This window comes from Ruditapes philippinarum, unplaced genomic scaffold (genome assembly GCF_026571515.1).
Source record: "Ruditapes philippinarum isolate M1 unplaced genomic scaffold, ASM2657151v2 ctg246_1_1_1_1, whole genome shotgun sequence".
In the NCBI taxonomy this organism is placed as follows: Eukaryota; Metazoa; Mollusca; class Bivalvia; order Venerida; family Veneridae; genus Ruditapes; species Ruditapes philippinarum.
Genome location: NW_026856135.1, coordinates 157,459 through 175,269, shown reverse-complemented (window position 1 = coordinate 175,269; position 17,811 = coordinate 157,459). Strand labels below are relative to the sequence as shown.

The 17,811-nt window shown below is 33.5% G+C and overlaps 1 protein-coding gene across 1 annotated transcript; it reads right to left on the bottom strand.

Annotated features, from left to right (window-relative positions):
* Window positions 1-1,108: 1,108 nt before the first annotated feature.
* On the bottom strand, window positions 1,109-2,073 carry LOC132745515 (uncharacterized). The gene has a single exon (XM_060734466.1). The coding sequence runs from the start codon at window positions 2,071-2,073 to the stop codon at window positions 1,171-1,173; it is 903 nt and encodes a 300-aa protein (XP_060590449.1). The 3' UTR covers window positions 1,109-1,170.
* Window positions 2,074-17,811: the final 15,738 nt, after the last annotated feature.

The window sequence follows — 17,811 nt, the reverse complement described above, 5'->3', positions numbered from 1 at the left end:
TGGAATAAAATAATTGATAATCGTTTTATCTTGGTGACAAGAACTCATGCTAAAAATATCCTAAATAAGCTATTACGTACTGCTACACAAATTCATTTTTATAGCTGTATTGAAGTTCATACAACACGATAAACGTTATATTTAGCCGAGGTTCAATCCTTGCCTATCAAAATTAAAGTAGAAATTGCGGGATCTATTAACGAAAAGACGAAATTTTGAAGTTCGTTAAAAAATGTAATTTCTGTACTCTAAACTTAAATTCGACTAATAAATGAGTTATTTAGGATGTACAAATTCCTTATAACCGTGTTTGCTATTACCGTATTCTTTATATTGAATAAAGGATAAATTTCGATGTTAAATTATTCTTTAAAACCGGGTGTTCGCTATAACAGTGTCCGCTATAAGTGAAGTTTACTGTAGAGGAATACATAATACGTTATCTATCTAAATGTGCAGCTATATAGTCTTAAATAAAGTATATTTTATAACATTCGGTAACCGTTGATCAGATTTCATTTACCTCCATTTGTTGTTTTAATCACTGTTCTTTATGTCAGCAGAGCTCGAACTAGTCTTGAATATTTCTTTTCATATTTAATAAACGAAATTATCTTAAGGTCAGTGAGGAAGTGATTCCCATCTAAATAATTGTCTGGCATTTTAAATATCTTTTGCATATCAACGTAACATTTTTTTAGTTTTTTGTTTGTTTTTTAACACTAATTTTATTATGATGAGTATTCATTTTATACATTTGATACATTGATACTGGTAAAAAACTAAACAAAAAATCTGGAAACAAAGTGATCACTCGGAAGCATTAATCACGACAAAATTACAAGAGAATTGCAGACACGGTTTAATTGAGTCTGTACATGAGGGATACTGAATAAGTGCAACATCCCTCACGCCCCCTAGCACCGGCTGAGCGGTACTCTATTTTCAACACTTAATAGTGCTGGCATCAATGATCCCGAAGGACCAGAAAACTATAACAACACTGAAGTGAAGTACGGGGCAACTTTTTACAGCTGCCACACAGCACTTGACACCTGCTGTTGTGAAGCCATACATGAAAGCCATGCAAATCCTATGGTAGGGACAAATAATGTCCTTGTCTAAAATCCATGTTTATGTGTGACATGTAATTTCCCATGTTGTTTTGAATTACGAAAGTAAGCTTATCTTCATAAGTTTAGTACCAAGAAAGTGATAATAAGGAACACCTGGCGCCCTGTAATATTGTAGCTCAACTTTTGGTTTTAATATACGGTTTCCTTTATCACAGTAAATAGCGTATATTACCTGTTGATCAGAGTTGGTTAAATTTTGTGATAAAAAGTACCTAAACCCTCGTTGATACAGTTTTGAAAAATACATAACACGACTTCTCTCTCCAAATAATAGCCCGGCCGCTGCAATGCTCTTTTTCTTTTTAAATATTGTGTTTGGATCTAACTCAAGAGCTTGAGTCAGATTTGAAACAATTTGGCTAGCCGCTATTTTAGTTTCATTAAATGATGGTGGTTTAGATAAATGAAACATTTTTAAAGGTACTTTACTTGAAAAATATCCAACATCTAACCACATAAAATATTTTGATTTGAATGTGTTTTCTTCAGTTGCATTCAATAGAAAGTCGAATTTGGCATGAGTTACACATGAATACATAGGATTACTTGTATGCGGATAGAATTTCGGGTACGAATGCAACTGAAAAATTTCTTGAATTTGTTTTCTATATTGAAATGACGGTATTGACATTGAGTCAATAAGCAACACTTTTGTAACAGATAGAAGGTCTCGTCGTATTTCAAGCATATAATTTCTAAACAGATCTGAATTGGTATATACTATCAATGCATTTAATATATATTTGAACGCTTTGGCACTTTGAAAATAAAATGTTTTCGACCTTCTCCTGTGCGGATATCCTTTTGAAAAAGTACCTATATCTAGGTAAGCTGTAACTAACGTCGTATTTTCAGGAATAGATTTCCAAGTTGTAGTCTTATCAACTGTTTTCTGTAAATAAAAGAAATATATCTCGAAGTTTGACACGTGATACATGCTAATGAAAATAATAAAATTCGTCGATTTTTTAAATTACACTTTAATGTTTTAAATACAATAAATATTAGTCATTATACCATAGACTATATCGATTGACATCAAAATCTTAATTACAGTGTCTTTTAATTTGTCTAAGCCGTAAATATTTTACGTCTTTAATAACACAATTGTGTAAATATTTTTCAATGTTTCTATCCAAAGAACAAAAACTTTTGTATCATTATTCATCTGTAATATTAAAGGATTATCATCTGCTTTCTGTAAATAAAAGAAATATATCTCGATGTTTGACACGTGATACATGCTAATGAAAATAATAAAATTCGTCGATTTTTTAAATTACACTTTAATGTTTTAAATACAATAAATATTATTCATTATACCATAGACTATATCGATTGACATCAAAATCTTAATTACAGTGTCTTTTAATTTGTCTAAGCCGTAAATATTTTACGTCTTTAATAACACAATTGTGTAAATATTTTTTTAATGTTTCTATCCAAAGAACAAAAACTTTTGTATCATTATTCATCTGTAATATTAAAGGATTCATTTCTAATTGAACTTACCCTGACATCTGCATTTTTTAATTTTGAATACAAATATAAATAAATTAAACCAAGACTCGTTACAACATTTATTAATAAAACACTTCTTGAATAATCCTTTTTATAAATAAACAACTTCATTTTATATTAACGAATGTATATTGAATACTCTACTTTATTAAACAAATGTACTGCTCAACAATCAGATACAATATTACAAAGTCTAATATCAAACTTAAAATTGCTATCCCTTATTATAACGACCGTAATTCAATTCTTATATGCATGTTTATTTGAACGGAATAGAGAATGCACTTCACATACTTAAACGCAAAATAAAGTGTGCACTTTTCTTTTTATGGATAAAATTTATTTTACAAGATGTTCAGTTGTGAAATTGTACATGTAACGATATCGGTTGTTACAGTTTATGAAAACACACAAAGATATCAGTCAAACTTAACATAATATCAAGAAAAACAATTTACCATGATATATACTTGCATCATGTAACATAGGCTCACGTAGTCAAATCTGATTTCTTGTCTTCTCAATAATATGATATTTCTTCAAATATAATGCATTGCTGTACAAAAATGAATGTTTCTTTTGGAGAAAAAGATGCTGTAACAGACTGAACAGCTGACGTTCGGTGAAGAATATTTTTCAGCTCTGATAATTATGTTAGAGAAAGCTCATAGCATATCTATATAGAGGATCTCGAAAGCGGTAACCAAATCCAAGTACCAAACAGGTAGCGGCACAGACTTTTTTACACTTTGCTTCTCAATTTAAATTTTCTTTAACACTAATTTTAGTATTCCTGCGCGAAGGCCTTCACATTTTTACACTTGGAGAAATTTCTGTAATTAAAGAAAATAAAGAAAATTTCTTGAAATAATGTCTCCTGTTGTTGACCAATTCGGGATATGTTTTACATTAAAATACTATTATGTAACTCGAAATAGAAATGTTCACTGTTTAGTTTTGTTATACCCGGCATTGCTTCCGGCACTGTGTTCAGTGTTTAGATTTGAGTGCCGCCCAAGCAGGTTCTAGAGTCTACAATTTTCAGGTTATCTTGTTGTGATCACTATTTCCAGAGTTTGTAATACTTCACAAATGTCTAGTGCCGAGTGGCAAATGTAATAATTACCCGATACTTCAGTGTTGTTATATTTTTATATATAGAAGGACGAGTTTAATTGGTGGGATACGAACCGATGACCTACAAAGAATTGCATTACCCGACCCCTCTGTAACCCCAACATGGAATATAATTAAAAGTGTACCTATCTTTAAATGGTGAGAGTATAGAAGAACGGGTTAAAAGGATAGGACTCAGTCCGAAGTCATTGCGCTGATCATTTTTTCTAAGTGCACACATTTAGGAGCCCTTGTGCGAGTTGCCCAAAGGTTAGGGTTACAACGAATTTGTAACCAAGGTATGGAACATACTTTATATTGGTTCGGTCTATATATGAGGAGAGATTTTGTTACTATAGTCTGTCCCATCAAATTTGAACATTCCATTTTTTATTTAAAATAATAGTAAAATCATTTAAATTAATGTCATGTTAACCCTGACGTCAATATCTCTAGGCATGTTTTTCATTTTTTTCATAAAGTCAGTAATATGGTCAAAACGTTAAAATGATATTTTTTCCCGTTGACTTACGTTGTAAACTGACGTGACGTCCATTTCAAAATGGCGGCGCCCATATAGACGTCATTTAGGATTCGTCTCACAATTAGCGTGAAATGTACTCGGTAATTATAAAAAAAAATTATTCTTATTTACTTACTGATCAATAGCTAAATGTTATCATTAAAATGAAAAATGACAACAAAGTTTGTGTCAAAAAGGCAATTTTACTAGCAAACCATTATTTAAAATAATCATAATTATTTGAAGTGAAAATATCAGTAAGCTTTATAAATTGTAATACAAAAAGATTTAATTAATAACCATGATATACTGTCGTATTATATATTTTTTAAGAGAAAAAGAACACTGAAGTGATTTGATTAGATAGCTTTTCAATCAAGCGCGTATCTTGAATAACGCAACGTGTCGTAGGGGAGAGGGAACACTAGCTAGAAGACTATAAAAATGGTCCTTCGCTAATTAATGTTTAATTTACATAATTCTGTAGTTGTCTGAATTCTGTCCATAAGTGTGCATCACGTCTATTCAAAAATAAATAAATTGACCAGATTCGATGGGATACAAAAATATGTTACACAACTCATTTCGGGTGCGATGTTTGTGCGCTAAAACTTTCCGTAGATTTCAACTTTCACAAGAAATCGCCAACAAATACTACATTATCAAGCAAATCTGACAAAAAATATAAAGAAAGGAAAACTGATTCACTATACGTTCAGCATTGGTTTGTTTGTTACCACAGTGTCTACTTTAACTAACTCACTCGCTAACGAGAGAACACAGACTCGCGTTCGAGGAAAATGTGAATTATAAGAATATAATATCATGCTTTCTAGTTTAAGCAATCAAACGTAGGCATATACACTTTAAGCTCGTAAATTCCGTCTCACAATTCAACAAAATGTCCAGAAATACCGGCAGTGATTTGATATTATTGAGAATAAGTTTGAATTGGAGCGTTTAATATTCTTTTTTGTAGACTCAAAGTGGTACATATAATTATTTTGTTAATATGAAGGGCAGATCGAGTCAAAGAGAAACACCGAGTGACGTTCTCGATAGTTTTAGCCTTCCTAAAATTTGAAAATATTAAGTGAAAAAACAATAGATCTAGCATATTTTTCGCGGGAGAAAAAATTCCGCGTATTGTATATTTTGTAGCTAAAAGAGTAGGATTTACAGAAGTCTTGAATAACGAGATAATATGTAGGAAAATTTATTTCTGAGAAATATATAAAATAGTTTAAAAACATAAAATCAAAACGAATGTTATACGTAATTAATGGAAGAAGTAGATCTATTGTACTGTTGTAGATTCATGTCATTAAGTGTGTTTAAAATTATTTTTAAATGTTAAACTATCAAAAGTTTTATATTATTAACATACGAATTGAAGGTGTATTTTTTACAGTTAAGTTGCAAAATCTGGGTATACAAAAATTATTTTAAATGCCATCAAGACAAATTTGTCTCAACGCTTAAAATTATCTGTATGAGGTTACATATGCCTAACCGCCCTCTGTTAATGCCGCAACTGGAATCATCCATGAAAAGCGCGAGGCATTTTTGTTACGTCATATATTTCGTAAATTGTTGTTTACGTAATAAAGTTTTTTTCGTCAGGAATCCATAAGCATTGAAAATTGATGGGCCGTTCTTGAATTATGGATTTGGAACATGCTGAATTATGATGTGTTTCATTTACATATTTCATTTGCTAACCCAGATAACTCCACAAATATAACAATGTTTTAATAATGAGACGGATTATCAGTTTAAAAAATCTGAATCATCAAAAGTGTAGGAGTCATGTCATTCAGGATTTTTGAAGTAAAAATGGGGGATCTACGGAACTGGATAGAAAGTGGCAATGAAGGAATCCTCATAATGCGAATTTTTCGTGACGTTTATAAAGTTCATAGGGATTCTATTCAGCTTAAAAGTAAGTGCAATTTCTAGATCTACTCCATGTGACTCGTGTTCTTGTTGCTTATTTTTCATTTTTTAAAGTTTTCCATTATGCATTGCAACTAAACTGTTAATCTTGTAGATCAAGTTTGTAAAATAATCATGAAACGACCCCGAGAACCTCATGTATATTTTAGAAACATGACACGTGCTTTCTCCCGTTCATCTTCAAATGAAGAGTACTTCGGCAATGGCTACGGAAAATAAACAACAGAGATTTATCATAGAGAAATCAAAATTTGCTTTCACAAGAAAAGTAGACACTTTAGAGTAAAATCCTGAAAAATCTCGAGGGTGACTTTTTTTAAGTTTACAACAAAAGTTTTATTTTCCATTCAACGTCGTTTTGTTAATTCATACCAGGCAAAAGTTCATTTCCATTTTTAATGGGACAGACTATAGAGGCCTCTGTATACCAAATATAGAAGGATGGGTTTCAAGGATGGGATTTAAACTGATGACCTGGCGCATAAAGGATTCACAAAATAACCCAAATTATTTTTTTCAAAGTGCAAAAATCTCAGGGCCTGTGCGCGGAAAGCCAATAATTTGAGTAACAGAAGGTCTGTAACCGCGACATACAATACACATAATAGTGGCCTTAGGAAATTCACCTATTCGAAAAACATATACCCCCCCTTCTGTTAACCGATTTTTTGACCATATAAAAGCCTACAAACTTAGTTAAAACCCGTAAGTCATACAGAGGGGCATTTGTGTAGTAAAACTAGACAGGGTTAGAATATATCCCCCTGGTAACCGTTTTTTAATATATATAGGTCCTCATATTTAGTTATAACCCGTAATCCTAACATATTGGTCACTGTGTAGTAAAATTGATTAAGCCTAACAGCACGGCCTTCACATAGTAAAGGTAGAAATACTTTTACTATGCGAAGGCTATTAACTTAGGTGTAACCCGTAAGCCTCAAGGCGGTGCGTCAGTAAAACTAGATAAGCCTAACAGAAAGACCTTTACATAGCTTACAAGGCCTTTGTATACTTAATGATATGTAATGACCACTGGTTAGACTAAGGGCCACTAAAACATGTTCAGTGGCTTAGAGACAGAGAACTGTCGGAGGTTTCGGCGTCAGGGGAATTTCAAAAAGACCGCCCTAAAACCTGAATATCGAACACCAATATTAACTTCCAAGGGACAATACAAAGTTAAGTTATTATGTTAGAGAAAGCTCATAGCATATCTATATAGAGGATCTCGAAAGCGGTAACCAAACCTCAAGTACCAAACAGGTAGCGGCACAGACTTTTTTACACTTTGCTTCTCAATTTAAGTTTTCTTTAACCCTAATTCTAGTATTCCTGCGCAAAGGCCTTCACATTTTTACACTTGGAGAAATTTCTGTAATTAAAAGAAAATAAAGGAAATTTTTGAAAAAATGTCTCCTGTTGTTGACCAAATCGGGATATGTTTTACATTAAAGACATTTATGTAACTCGAAATAGAAATGTTCACTGTTTAGTTTTTGTTATACCCGGCATTGCTTCCGGCACTGTGTTCAGTGTTTAGATTTGAGTGCCGCCCAAGCAGGTTTCTAGAGTCTACAATTTTCAGGTTATCTTGTTGTGATCACTATTTCAGAGTTTTTAATATACTTCACAAATGTCAAGTGCCGAGTGGCAAATGTAATAATGCCCGATACTTCACTTCAGTGTTGTTATATTTTTATATATAGAAGGACGAGTTTAATTGGTGGGATTCGAACCGATGACCTACAAAGAATTGCATTATCCGACCCCCTGTAACCCCAACATGGAATATAATTAAAAGTGTACCTATCTTTAAATGGTGAGAGTATAGAAGAACGGGTTAAAAGGATAGGACTCAGTCCGAAGTCATTGCCCATATCATTTTTTCTAAGTGCACACATTTAGGAGCCCTTGTGCGAGTTGCCCAAAAGTTAGGGTTACAACGAATTTGTAACCCAGGTATGGAACATACTTTATATTGGTTCGGTCTATATATGAGGAGAGATTTTGTTACTAGAGGCCACTGTATACCAAATATAGAAGGATGGGTTTCAAGGATGGGATTTAAACCGATCACCTGGCGCATAAAGGATTTACAAAATACCCAAATTATTGTTTTCCAAGTGCAAAAATCTCAGGGCCTGTGCGCAGAAAGCCAATAATTTGGGTAACAGAAAGTCTGAAACCGCGACATACAATACACATTATAGTGGCCTTAGGAAATTCACCTATTCGAAAAACATATACCCCCCTCCTGTTAACCGATTTTTTGACCATATAAAAGCCTACAAACTTAGTTTAAACCCGTAAGTCATACAGAGGGGCATTTGTGTAGTAAAACTAGACAGGGTTAGAATATATTCCCCCTGGTAACCGTTTTTTAATATATAAAGGTCCTCATTCGTAGTTATAACCCGTAATCCTAACATATTGGTCACTGTGTAGTAAAATTGATTAAGCCTAAGGCCGTGTCTACACCTATTCAAGTTTCTTACATGTCACATTTAGATAAGCTAAATAAATGGCCCTTACAACATATAATCAGGCACAAGTTTTACTGAGATGTCTTATTAAGATTGTCCATGATTTATACCTTTGTCTTTGCAATACTATCATGTTTCTGTAAAATGTGTGAATAAAAATAGCGGGGGGGGGAATGATGCAATTAGCTTAAAACAATGGAGTAAATGAAAGGCGTACATTCTTTAAAAAAATGGAAAATGTGAGAAAAAATACATTTTGATTTGATAAAAATTATTCATTAAATGAACAAGATCATTTAAAATCGATTTTGACTACTTGAAAAACAGATTTGTTTCCTTTGCTCTTCTGTGTATCGATCAGTGTATTGATCTGTTCCTCTGACCAATATATTGTATACATATACTAAAATTACAGAATCAGTAACAAAAAAGTCAGAAAATAATTTAAAAAAACAACACTATCACACCTTTGGGGCACATGTTTTGTGTCAAACCGGTGTTATCAGTGTCTTGACAGCCAAAAACTTGTAGAAAAATAGGACGTATTCTAACTTTCTTGCAAGGAATTATCTTCTTGGATGTCACATAATTTCTCTTTAAAACTCATTCAAGTAGGGTGTCTACACTATCCAATACAAGAGAATATGATACTTGCATTCAAGACTTGGATAGGTGTAGACGGGCCTTAACAGCACGGCCTTCACATAGTAAAGGAAGAAATACTTTTACTATGCGAAGGCTATTAACTTAGGTGTAACCCGTAAGCCTCAAGGAGGTGCGTCAGTAAAACTAGATAACCATAACAGAATGACCTTTACAAAGCTTACAAGGCCTTTGTATACTAAATGATATGTAATGACCACTGTATGGTTAGACTAAGGGCCACTAAAACATGTTCAGTGGCTTAGAGACAGAGAACTGTCGGAGGTTTCGGCGTCAGGGGAATTTCAAAAAGACCGCCCTAAAACCTGAATATCGAACACCAATATTAACTTCCAAGGGACAATAAAGAGTTAAGTCGAGCCCTGACCATAGTTAAAATGTCAGGGTTGCATATTTGAGCCCAGACCTTTCGGTTGGTTATGTTGTTTTTTCGACCCGTCTATATGACTTCTTACCGCAAATATATGAACATCAAAGTTTAAATTTTCTATCGTACAAAGGCCCATAAATTTTTAGGGGAGCATAACCCTAACCTCGTATCTCTTATCTTAGTGTTCTGGTCCAGAGGCTTTTATATTTTTACACTAAGCAAATCGTCCCTGCTTAGCATTTTATATGAAGGCCTTTACCCATGTTCTACCCCAATAATTACATTTGCTTTATGAAAGCCTTGTGCGAGTTTAGGTAAAGATAAAACCCTGACGAAAGTATTGATTGGCAAAGGCCTTGATATTTGAAACCTTTAACAAATCAATAACTTTTGTGTAAATTGCATATGAAGACCTTAAGCCTACCCCGACATGGACATACTTATTGTGGACCTGTCTAAATGTGAGGAGAGATCTTGTTTAATGTAACCTCTGTATAGCAATTACAAAAGGATGGATAAAAGGGATGGGATTCATACCAAAGACCTTTCCTCGATTATTTTTTTCTAAGTGCAATTATCTCAGGGCCGTTGCGCAGGAAAGGCCAAGGTAAGTGCTACAAAGATCTGTTACCCCGACATGGAATATACTGTATAGTGGACCTGCCCATACGTTGGAAAAGCATTTTGTATGTAAATGACTCTGTATAGAAATTATAAAAATGGGTTACAGGGATGAGATTCGTTTTTGTGCTGCTATGAAAAAGACTTTATATTGAGTCTCTCTGAAGATAAACAACAAGATGTTATAGTCGCATTAAATAATACGTCCAGATACCTTGATGCTATTTTTAATTTAGATAATTCTTATTTTGATCAAATGGTGTCTAACATTTATCCCCATGAATTTCAACTTAATAAAAAGAACTCTTGAAATTTTAGTACATTATTTTTGAATCTTCAAATTACTATCAACAACAGTTCTATTCGCACAAAAATCTATGATAAAAGAGATGACTTTGACTTTTGTATAGTTAATTATCCACATTTAGATGGAGACGTACCCCATTCAACATCTTTGGGGCATATGTTTTTCAGTTAATTAGATTCGCTAGAGCTTGTAGCAACGTAAAGAATTTCAACGAGCGGAATATTTTTATTACCAGCAAGCTTCTAAAACAGGGCTACCGCTATCATAAATTACGGAAATATTTTACAAAATTTTACAATCGTAATTTTGATCTAATTTCAAAATTTAATAGTGATTTAAAAACTCTTCTGCGACAACGGATTAGCCAACTTTTTATGGCGATGTGATTTACAAACTTTTTCTGCTGTTTTTACTAAAATCATTAAACGTTTTATTAAAAGAAGTTATGACCCTACTATTTTAAGACATACTGCATGCTTAGTGTTCAACCTCTTTACAGTTGGACACTACGCTTTCCTCTTTTGATTACATCTGACGGACCAAGTGGGAGACTCTATGATGGACAGTTCTTAAAGCCCTTTGAGACTGAATTGTCTTAATGTTCTTCTTCTGCCTTGCTTCGTCGGGCCCTTGTATGTGATTTTTTTGTTGCTCTGTCTTCCTTTAGGACATTGAGTACTTTTGTTATGGTCATTGGGTTTACCGTTATATGTTTCTACATCAATTTAGTGTTATACTTATTTAACCTTTTGTAACCATAACAACTGTTAGAATTTCACTTGGCGGGGACTAATTTTATTTACACTGTCTTGTTTATAGGAACATGGTGGGGCTAAGAGTGAGGTTTAGTGCACCATTTACCGGTTTAAGCTCCCCAGCAGTACTTGTGTTGCTGACCGTTTCAAGGCGGCGCCCCTCCGTGTTTCAGAGATGTATGTCTATGTTGTTTCATTATGTTTTGGTTACACATTTGCTTGTTCTTGTGTCCCTTGTTCTTTACTCGTCTACGGTAAGTATCTTCCCCTTTGCCCCTAGTTTTTATGTCTTTGATTTACCTCCCCCTTCCCCCGGTCTCCTTCCCATGTGCCCTTTGACTTTGTGGGCCTATTATTCAATCATTTATTAGTTTTCTTTGAATTCCTTATCAGTTACAAATTATTTCTTATTATTCAATAATTTATTTTTATTTCTTTGGATTCCTTATCAGTTACAAATTATTTATCATTTTAGTGATTAACCTGTCTTGTGCCCTGTCCTGTTTTTTTTTGGGGTCCGCCTTGGCTCCTTGCCAGTGGTTCTTGTTGCCGGGTCGTATAGGGGTTGCGTTCATTGAATGCCACCTTTCCTTGTTGATCTTGTTTATCATATATGTTGGCGCCGAATTTTCTAAGTGCAAAAATCTAGGGCCGTTGCGCGAGAAGCCGGAGGTTAGGGCTACAAAGATGTTGAACCCCGACATGGAATGTACTTTATAGTGGACTTGCCCATACGTTGGAAGAGATTTTGTATATACAATCCTACTTTTAGCAAAACTATAGTAAAATAAAAACTAGAAATGTGTCCATAGGACACGGGTGCCCCCAGAATCCAATGTTTTGTCAATCTTATGACTCTAGGTCAAATATTTTTTAGGCTACATGTGCCACAATGTTACTAATTAAAGGGCAAAAACTTTACAAATACTGAATAAATGCACAAGCGAACCGTAAGGTGCACATGCACAAGTATACATGCTAACCAACATTCTTTCAGGCCTACAGGTCAAATACGTTTTGAGCTTTGCATGAACCAGTTGAAAATTGCAAATTCAAGGGCAATTGCTCTTACAAAACTGAATACAATTGCCGTTTGAACCGGATGATGCTCCCCGAATAACTTTTGGAAACAGGAAGGTATACCTCTTGTAATTTCAGAGTAATGTCACAGACAAAGTTCAAAGTGTCAGAAAAAACCCAAATGTTGTACGCGACACATTGTCGCAGTATGGTGATCATTTCTGTGAAATAGTTGTAAAATCCGACTTCAAATAACGAAAGTTATGGGCCGGACACAATTTTGTCGCAAGGTCATGCTGTGACCTGGACCTTCAAGGTAGCAACCCAAATATTGCGCGCGACACGTCGTCTGTTTTTCACTATTAATATGGTGATCATTTCTGTGAAATAGTTGTAAAATCCGACTTCAAATAACGAAGTTATGGGCCGGACACGATTTTGCTGCAAGGTCATGCTGTGACATTGACCTTCAACGTAGTGACCCAAATGTTGCACACTACACGTCGTCTCAATATGGTGATCATTTTTGTGAAAAAGTTCTAAAATCCGACTTCAAAAACCGACGTTATAAGCCGGACACAAATTCGGGACGTACGTACGGATGAACTGATGGACTGATGGACGGACGGACGGACAACCCGGCGACTATATGCTCCCCTGGAATTTTTTGGGGAGCATTAAAGCATCCACAGGCAAAATGCCAGGTGCTTAGCTTGACAGTGATGTTGATCATTATTCCTGTAAAGTTGGTTGATTAAAACTCAAGCACTCAATGAGAAAATAACACTACATAATGAAACGGTTTTTACTAAGTCAAGGGCAATAACTCTGACAAAACATATACATTCACAAGCTAAACCCTATGTGCACAACTTCACGTGCTGATCATCATTACGGTAAAGTGTCATGACTCTAGGTTAAATATATTTTGAGGTACGCAAGACACAAGTTGAAAATTGCAAATTTTTACTAAGTCAATGACAATCACCCTAAAGATACTTAATAAATAAATACGAAAATACCCGGGTGCACCACTACACATGCTGATCAGCATTTCAGTAAAGTTTCATGACCCTAGGTCAATTACTATTTGAGCTACGTTCGTCACAAGTTTGAAAATCTCAAATATTTACGAAGTCAAGGGCAATAACTCTAACAAAACAGAATGAATCCAAAAGAAAAACCCCAGTTTCTTAACTTAACATACTTCAACATTCCTGAAAAGTTTCATGACTCTAGGTAAAATACTTTTTGAGTTACTTTCGACACAAGTTGAAAATTGCACAACCTGTTTCAGATGTTACAGTAACAGTCTACGGTTCGAAAATTAGCCAATCATCTAGTGTGCGCAATCTTGGTGCATTTCTTGACTCGAACATGAGGATGGAACAACATGTAAATAATGTCTGTAGGAACTGTTATGCACAATTAAGACAAATCGGTCACATCAGACCCTATCTTACTGTTAAAGCAACCAAATCTCTAGTAAATTCACTTGTTACTTCTAGGTTAGACTACTGTAATGCACTATTATATGGAGTCTCTAAGCAGTCAATGACCAAGTTACAACATGTTCAAAATACAGCAGCTAGAATTGTGACCAAAACACTCAAATATGACCACATAACACCTATCTTACGTGAACTTCACTGGCTTCCGGTAGAGTATCGGGTCGAATATAAAATTTTGATTATACATATAAATCCCTCATCGATCAATCACCAGCCTATATAAAAGACATGATAGACGTGTACATCCCAGTCAGAAATCTGAGGTCCCAGAATAACTCAATGACATTAGTTGTGCCTAAATCTCGGACAGTACGATATGGTGACAGGTGCTTCCAGACAGCCGCAGCGAAATTATGGAACGCGTTACCACCTGACATTAGAGACTGTAATACCTTGCCATGGTTTAAGAGAGCTCTCAAAACACATTATTTCATAAAGTTCTATAGACGTTAGTTCATAAATCATCATACATGTACTACTTGTGCTATATTATCAGTGTTAATTTTAATTGAGCCTTGATTTTAAACTAAATGTGTCTGTATTTCTTACCATCCTTTACTGGTTTTAGATTATCATTATTGTTTAATAGGTTTACTTAATTAATGTTGTACATTGATTATATGATTATGTTTTATCGGATTTATGTAAAGCACTCTTGAACATTTATTATTTATGAAAAGAGTGTTATAGAAATGTGGTATATAATAATAAAGATATTGTGGATATTGTATGATTGAAATAAACCTAAATCATTCAATTTGACATGTTCTTTAACGTTTCCAGAGTTCACTGTAACAACTATTGTGAAATCTTAACGCCCTAACCCGACCCAGGTAAGTCAAATTAGGAAATCACCATTTTATTCTTTAAAAGGAGAAAAGTTTTGTTACTGTCAGTGACTGTCTAGTGTATTCATTTTGAGAACATTAACAGATTAATGAATGAAAAATTCAAAACGAAGAAATAAAAAGTTTCCCTTTGTCTCACTTTAAACAATACCATATACCATGCTGAACGCAAATCTTTAACTAAAAAAAAGAAAAAAAGAGGAAGAAACTCGGGGCTCCCATAAGTGAAAGTTTTGGAGTCATACAGCATCGATTTACCGTTAAAAATGAAAATAATTTGCATATAGAATTAAAACTTGAGGTCTCCTCTTCTTATAATTAATACGCAATATGCAATGATTAATCTGATAAACAAATCAATTCCTAGGGCTTTTCTAGGCTAAAATCTTTCCTTATTTGAAAAGGTTACCATATTATGTGTAAAAAAAGTTAAAATGTAATGCAAACACTTTTTCTTTGGGGGGGGGGGGGACTTTACATCAGTTGTTTTGAACAGCATGGCTTCCAGTCATGCGATTGAACAATAAGATCTTGCAGGGAACCACAGCCGACAATGCGCGCCCTCTATCAGCCGACAACGGAACAGGATTGAAAGGAAACAAAATTTTGTACCATTTCAGAAAAAGATATCTTATCATACAAACTTTTATTTTTCCTTTAGATATAATTTATATTAGGTAGTTATTTTGGAAAGTCAAAACTTTTGGAGTTACACAAACATATATATATAAGAACAATCAAGGCATCTAGACTACTGACAGACGGTAAGTTTAAAAATTGTCTTTCGTTATACATAGCATTTAAACCCTCTACAGTATATGTTAAGGTGACAATGGAATGAAAAAAATTTACTGGAATAAGATGCAGATTTGGGTAACGATTCGCCCCTTATCGACTTGGACCACTTTAGTGACGATTCGTCCCACTTTAATGACGATTCGTCTTACCTTTGATTTCATTTTTCAATTCATTTTGATTAAACATTAATTTAATTCCGTTTAAAACAACTCTTATGAAGCAAATTGGAGAAGACTGTGGGCTTATTCATTTCTCTGTTGCAAATGAAATGAATTTACACCTTTTTGTGTAATGAGCAGATATATATTATATCTATTATCAGACAAGGATTCAGACTATGTTGAATATACAGATTTCTATTCAATGAACACAGTCCAAAGTGGTTATTACCGATAAGTCCTTTAATATATATTCGATTCTATGGCTCGATTTGAAAGTCCGTTTTTTATTGCAAAATATGGAAAAATATATACATATGTTATATTCTGTAAAAAGTGATATGTCAGAAGTCTAATTTTAAATGTTGATTTTATTTATTTATAAATGATACTCTTTATCATTTTTTTTTCTTATTTCAGAACATGCCATTCACTGACTCTGTATAGACATTCCAACATTCAATGATTATAGGAATAAAAAAATGTGTAGCTTCAGACATATACTGAAAAGGAAAGGCAAAGACGTTTTCAGGCTATGAATATGCTCCTAACTCTACCATGGATTTATGTTTCCAGAATTATTCACCTTTTGAGCTCAGACTTTATCTAATAAAAAAACGTGATTTCTTTTAATCGTTGAAGGATCTACTCCAAACTTAAATTGTAACTTTCATATCAACTCTCGTATCATTATAATATGACAAATTCGTTGATTCTATGGCTCGAGTCGAAAGTCCGTTTTTTATTGCAAAATATAGAAACATATATATACATATGTTATATTTTGTAAAAAGTGATATGTCAGAAGTCTTAATTTAAATGTTGATTTTTATTTATTTATAAATGATAATCTTTATGATTTTTTTTCTTATTTCAGTGTCTGTCTGGAGCTACACATTTTTTTATTCCTATAATCATTGAATGTTGGAATGTCTATACAGAGTCAGTGAATGGCATGTTCTGAAGTAAGAAAAAAAATCATTAAGATTATCATTTATATATAAATAAAAATCAACATTTAAAATTAGACTTCTGATAACAAAGTTATTCAAATATGAATTCTAAAACGATCTAAGACGGTTGTTCAAAGCTTGCGCTCAAAATCCCGGCGCAAATTTCACCACAGAAAAGGTACTAATCATGTTGTACGTAGAGACGTGATATTGACCAGACACAAAATAGCACAATATCTCGTCGCGCAGTACAATTAGATGGACTAAGTAATACTTGTGGCTTTATAAATACAAGTGACTTTGATACGATGCACTACATTCAGTTCCTTCTAAATAAACAGATATATGAGGCAAAAGTTCGATCAACGTTATAAACAAACGAACGTGTCCTAGAATTTTCAGTTTATAATTCAATTGTGTGATTATTGAAGAAATCAAAGTTCATAAACATTTATCTTAGCATTACTTTTTAATTTCATTTTAATAAAGTCATTATAATGTGACAAACGAATGAACTTATGTTTATTGAAAACGGGACATTCCATATTGTAGATATTTAAAAAAACAACAAGATAAGATCCTTTTAAACTTGCAACAATATCAGTAGGATATTATTGATTACATTGTTCATATTTTCGTATTGTATCTGACATCTAGAATGTATCCCATCATTCAAAAGATTAGCGTAAAAAAGAGCTGGATAGTTTTGTTGTGTATTTGTCTTCCATCTTTCTATGTTATGCATATACTGAACAATGTCAATTTATACGAATCGCTTCCTCTTATATACATGTATATCGGTATTGGAAATAAATTAGAAATTGCTGAAAACAGAAGCAAGATAATTCATAAGCAGAACTTATTAGGAGAATTTGAAAGAAACCTGACACACTTTTCTGGTCAACTTTCGGATAAAAATTATGAAAATGGAACAATCCAGGAAGAGAAATTGACTAGTTTCTCAAGTACACACAGACGAGAATATTTGCCAAACAAACTAAACGATTTAAACGAGAAGAAAATACCCGGTAGCACTTATAGAATGAAAAGTAATAAATTAAAAATCGGA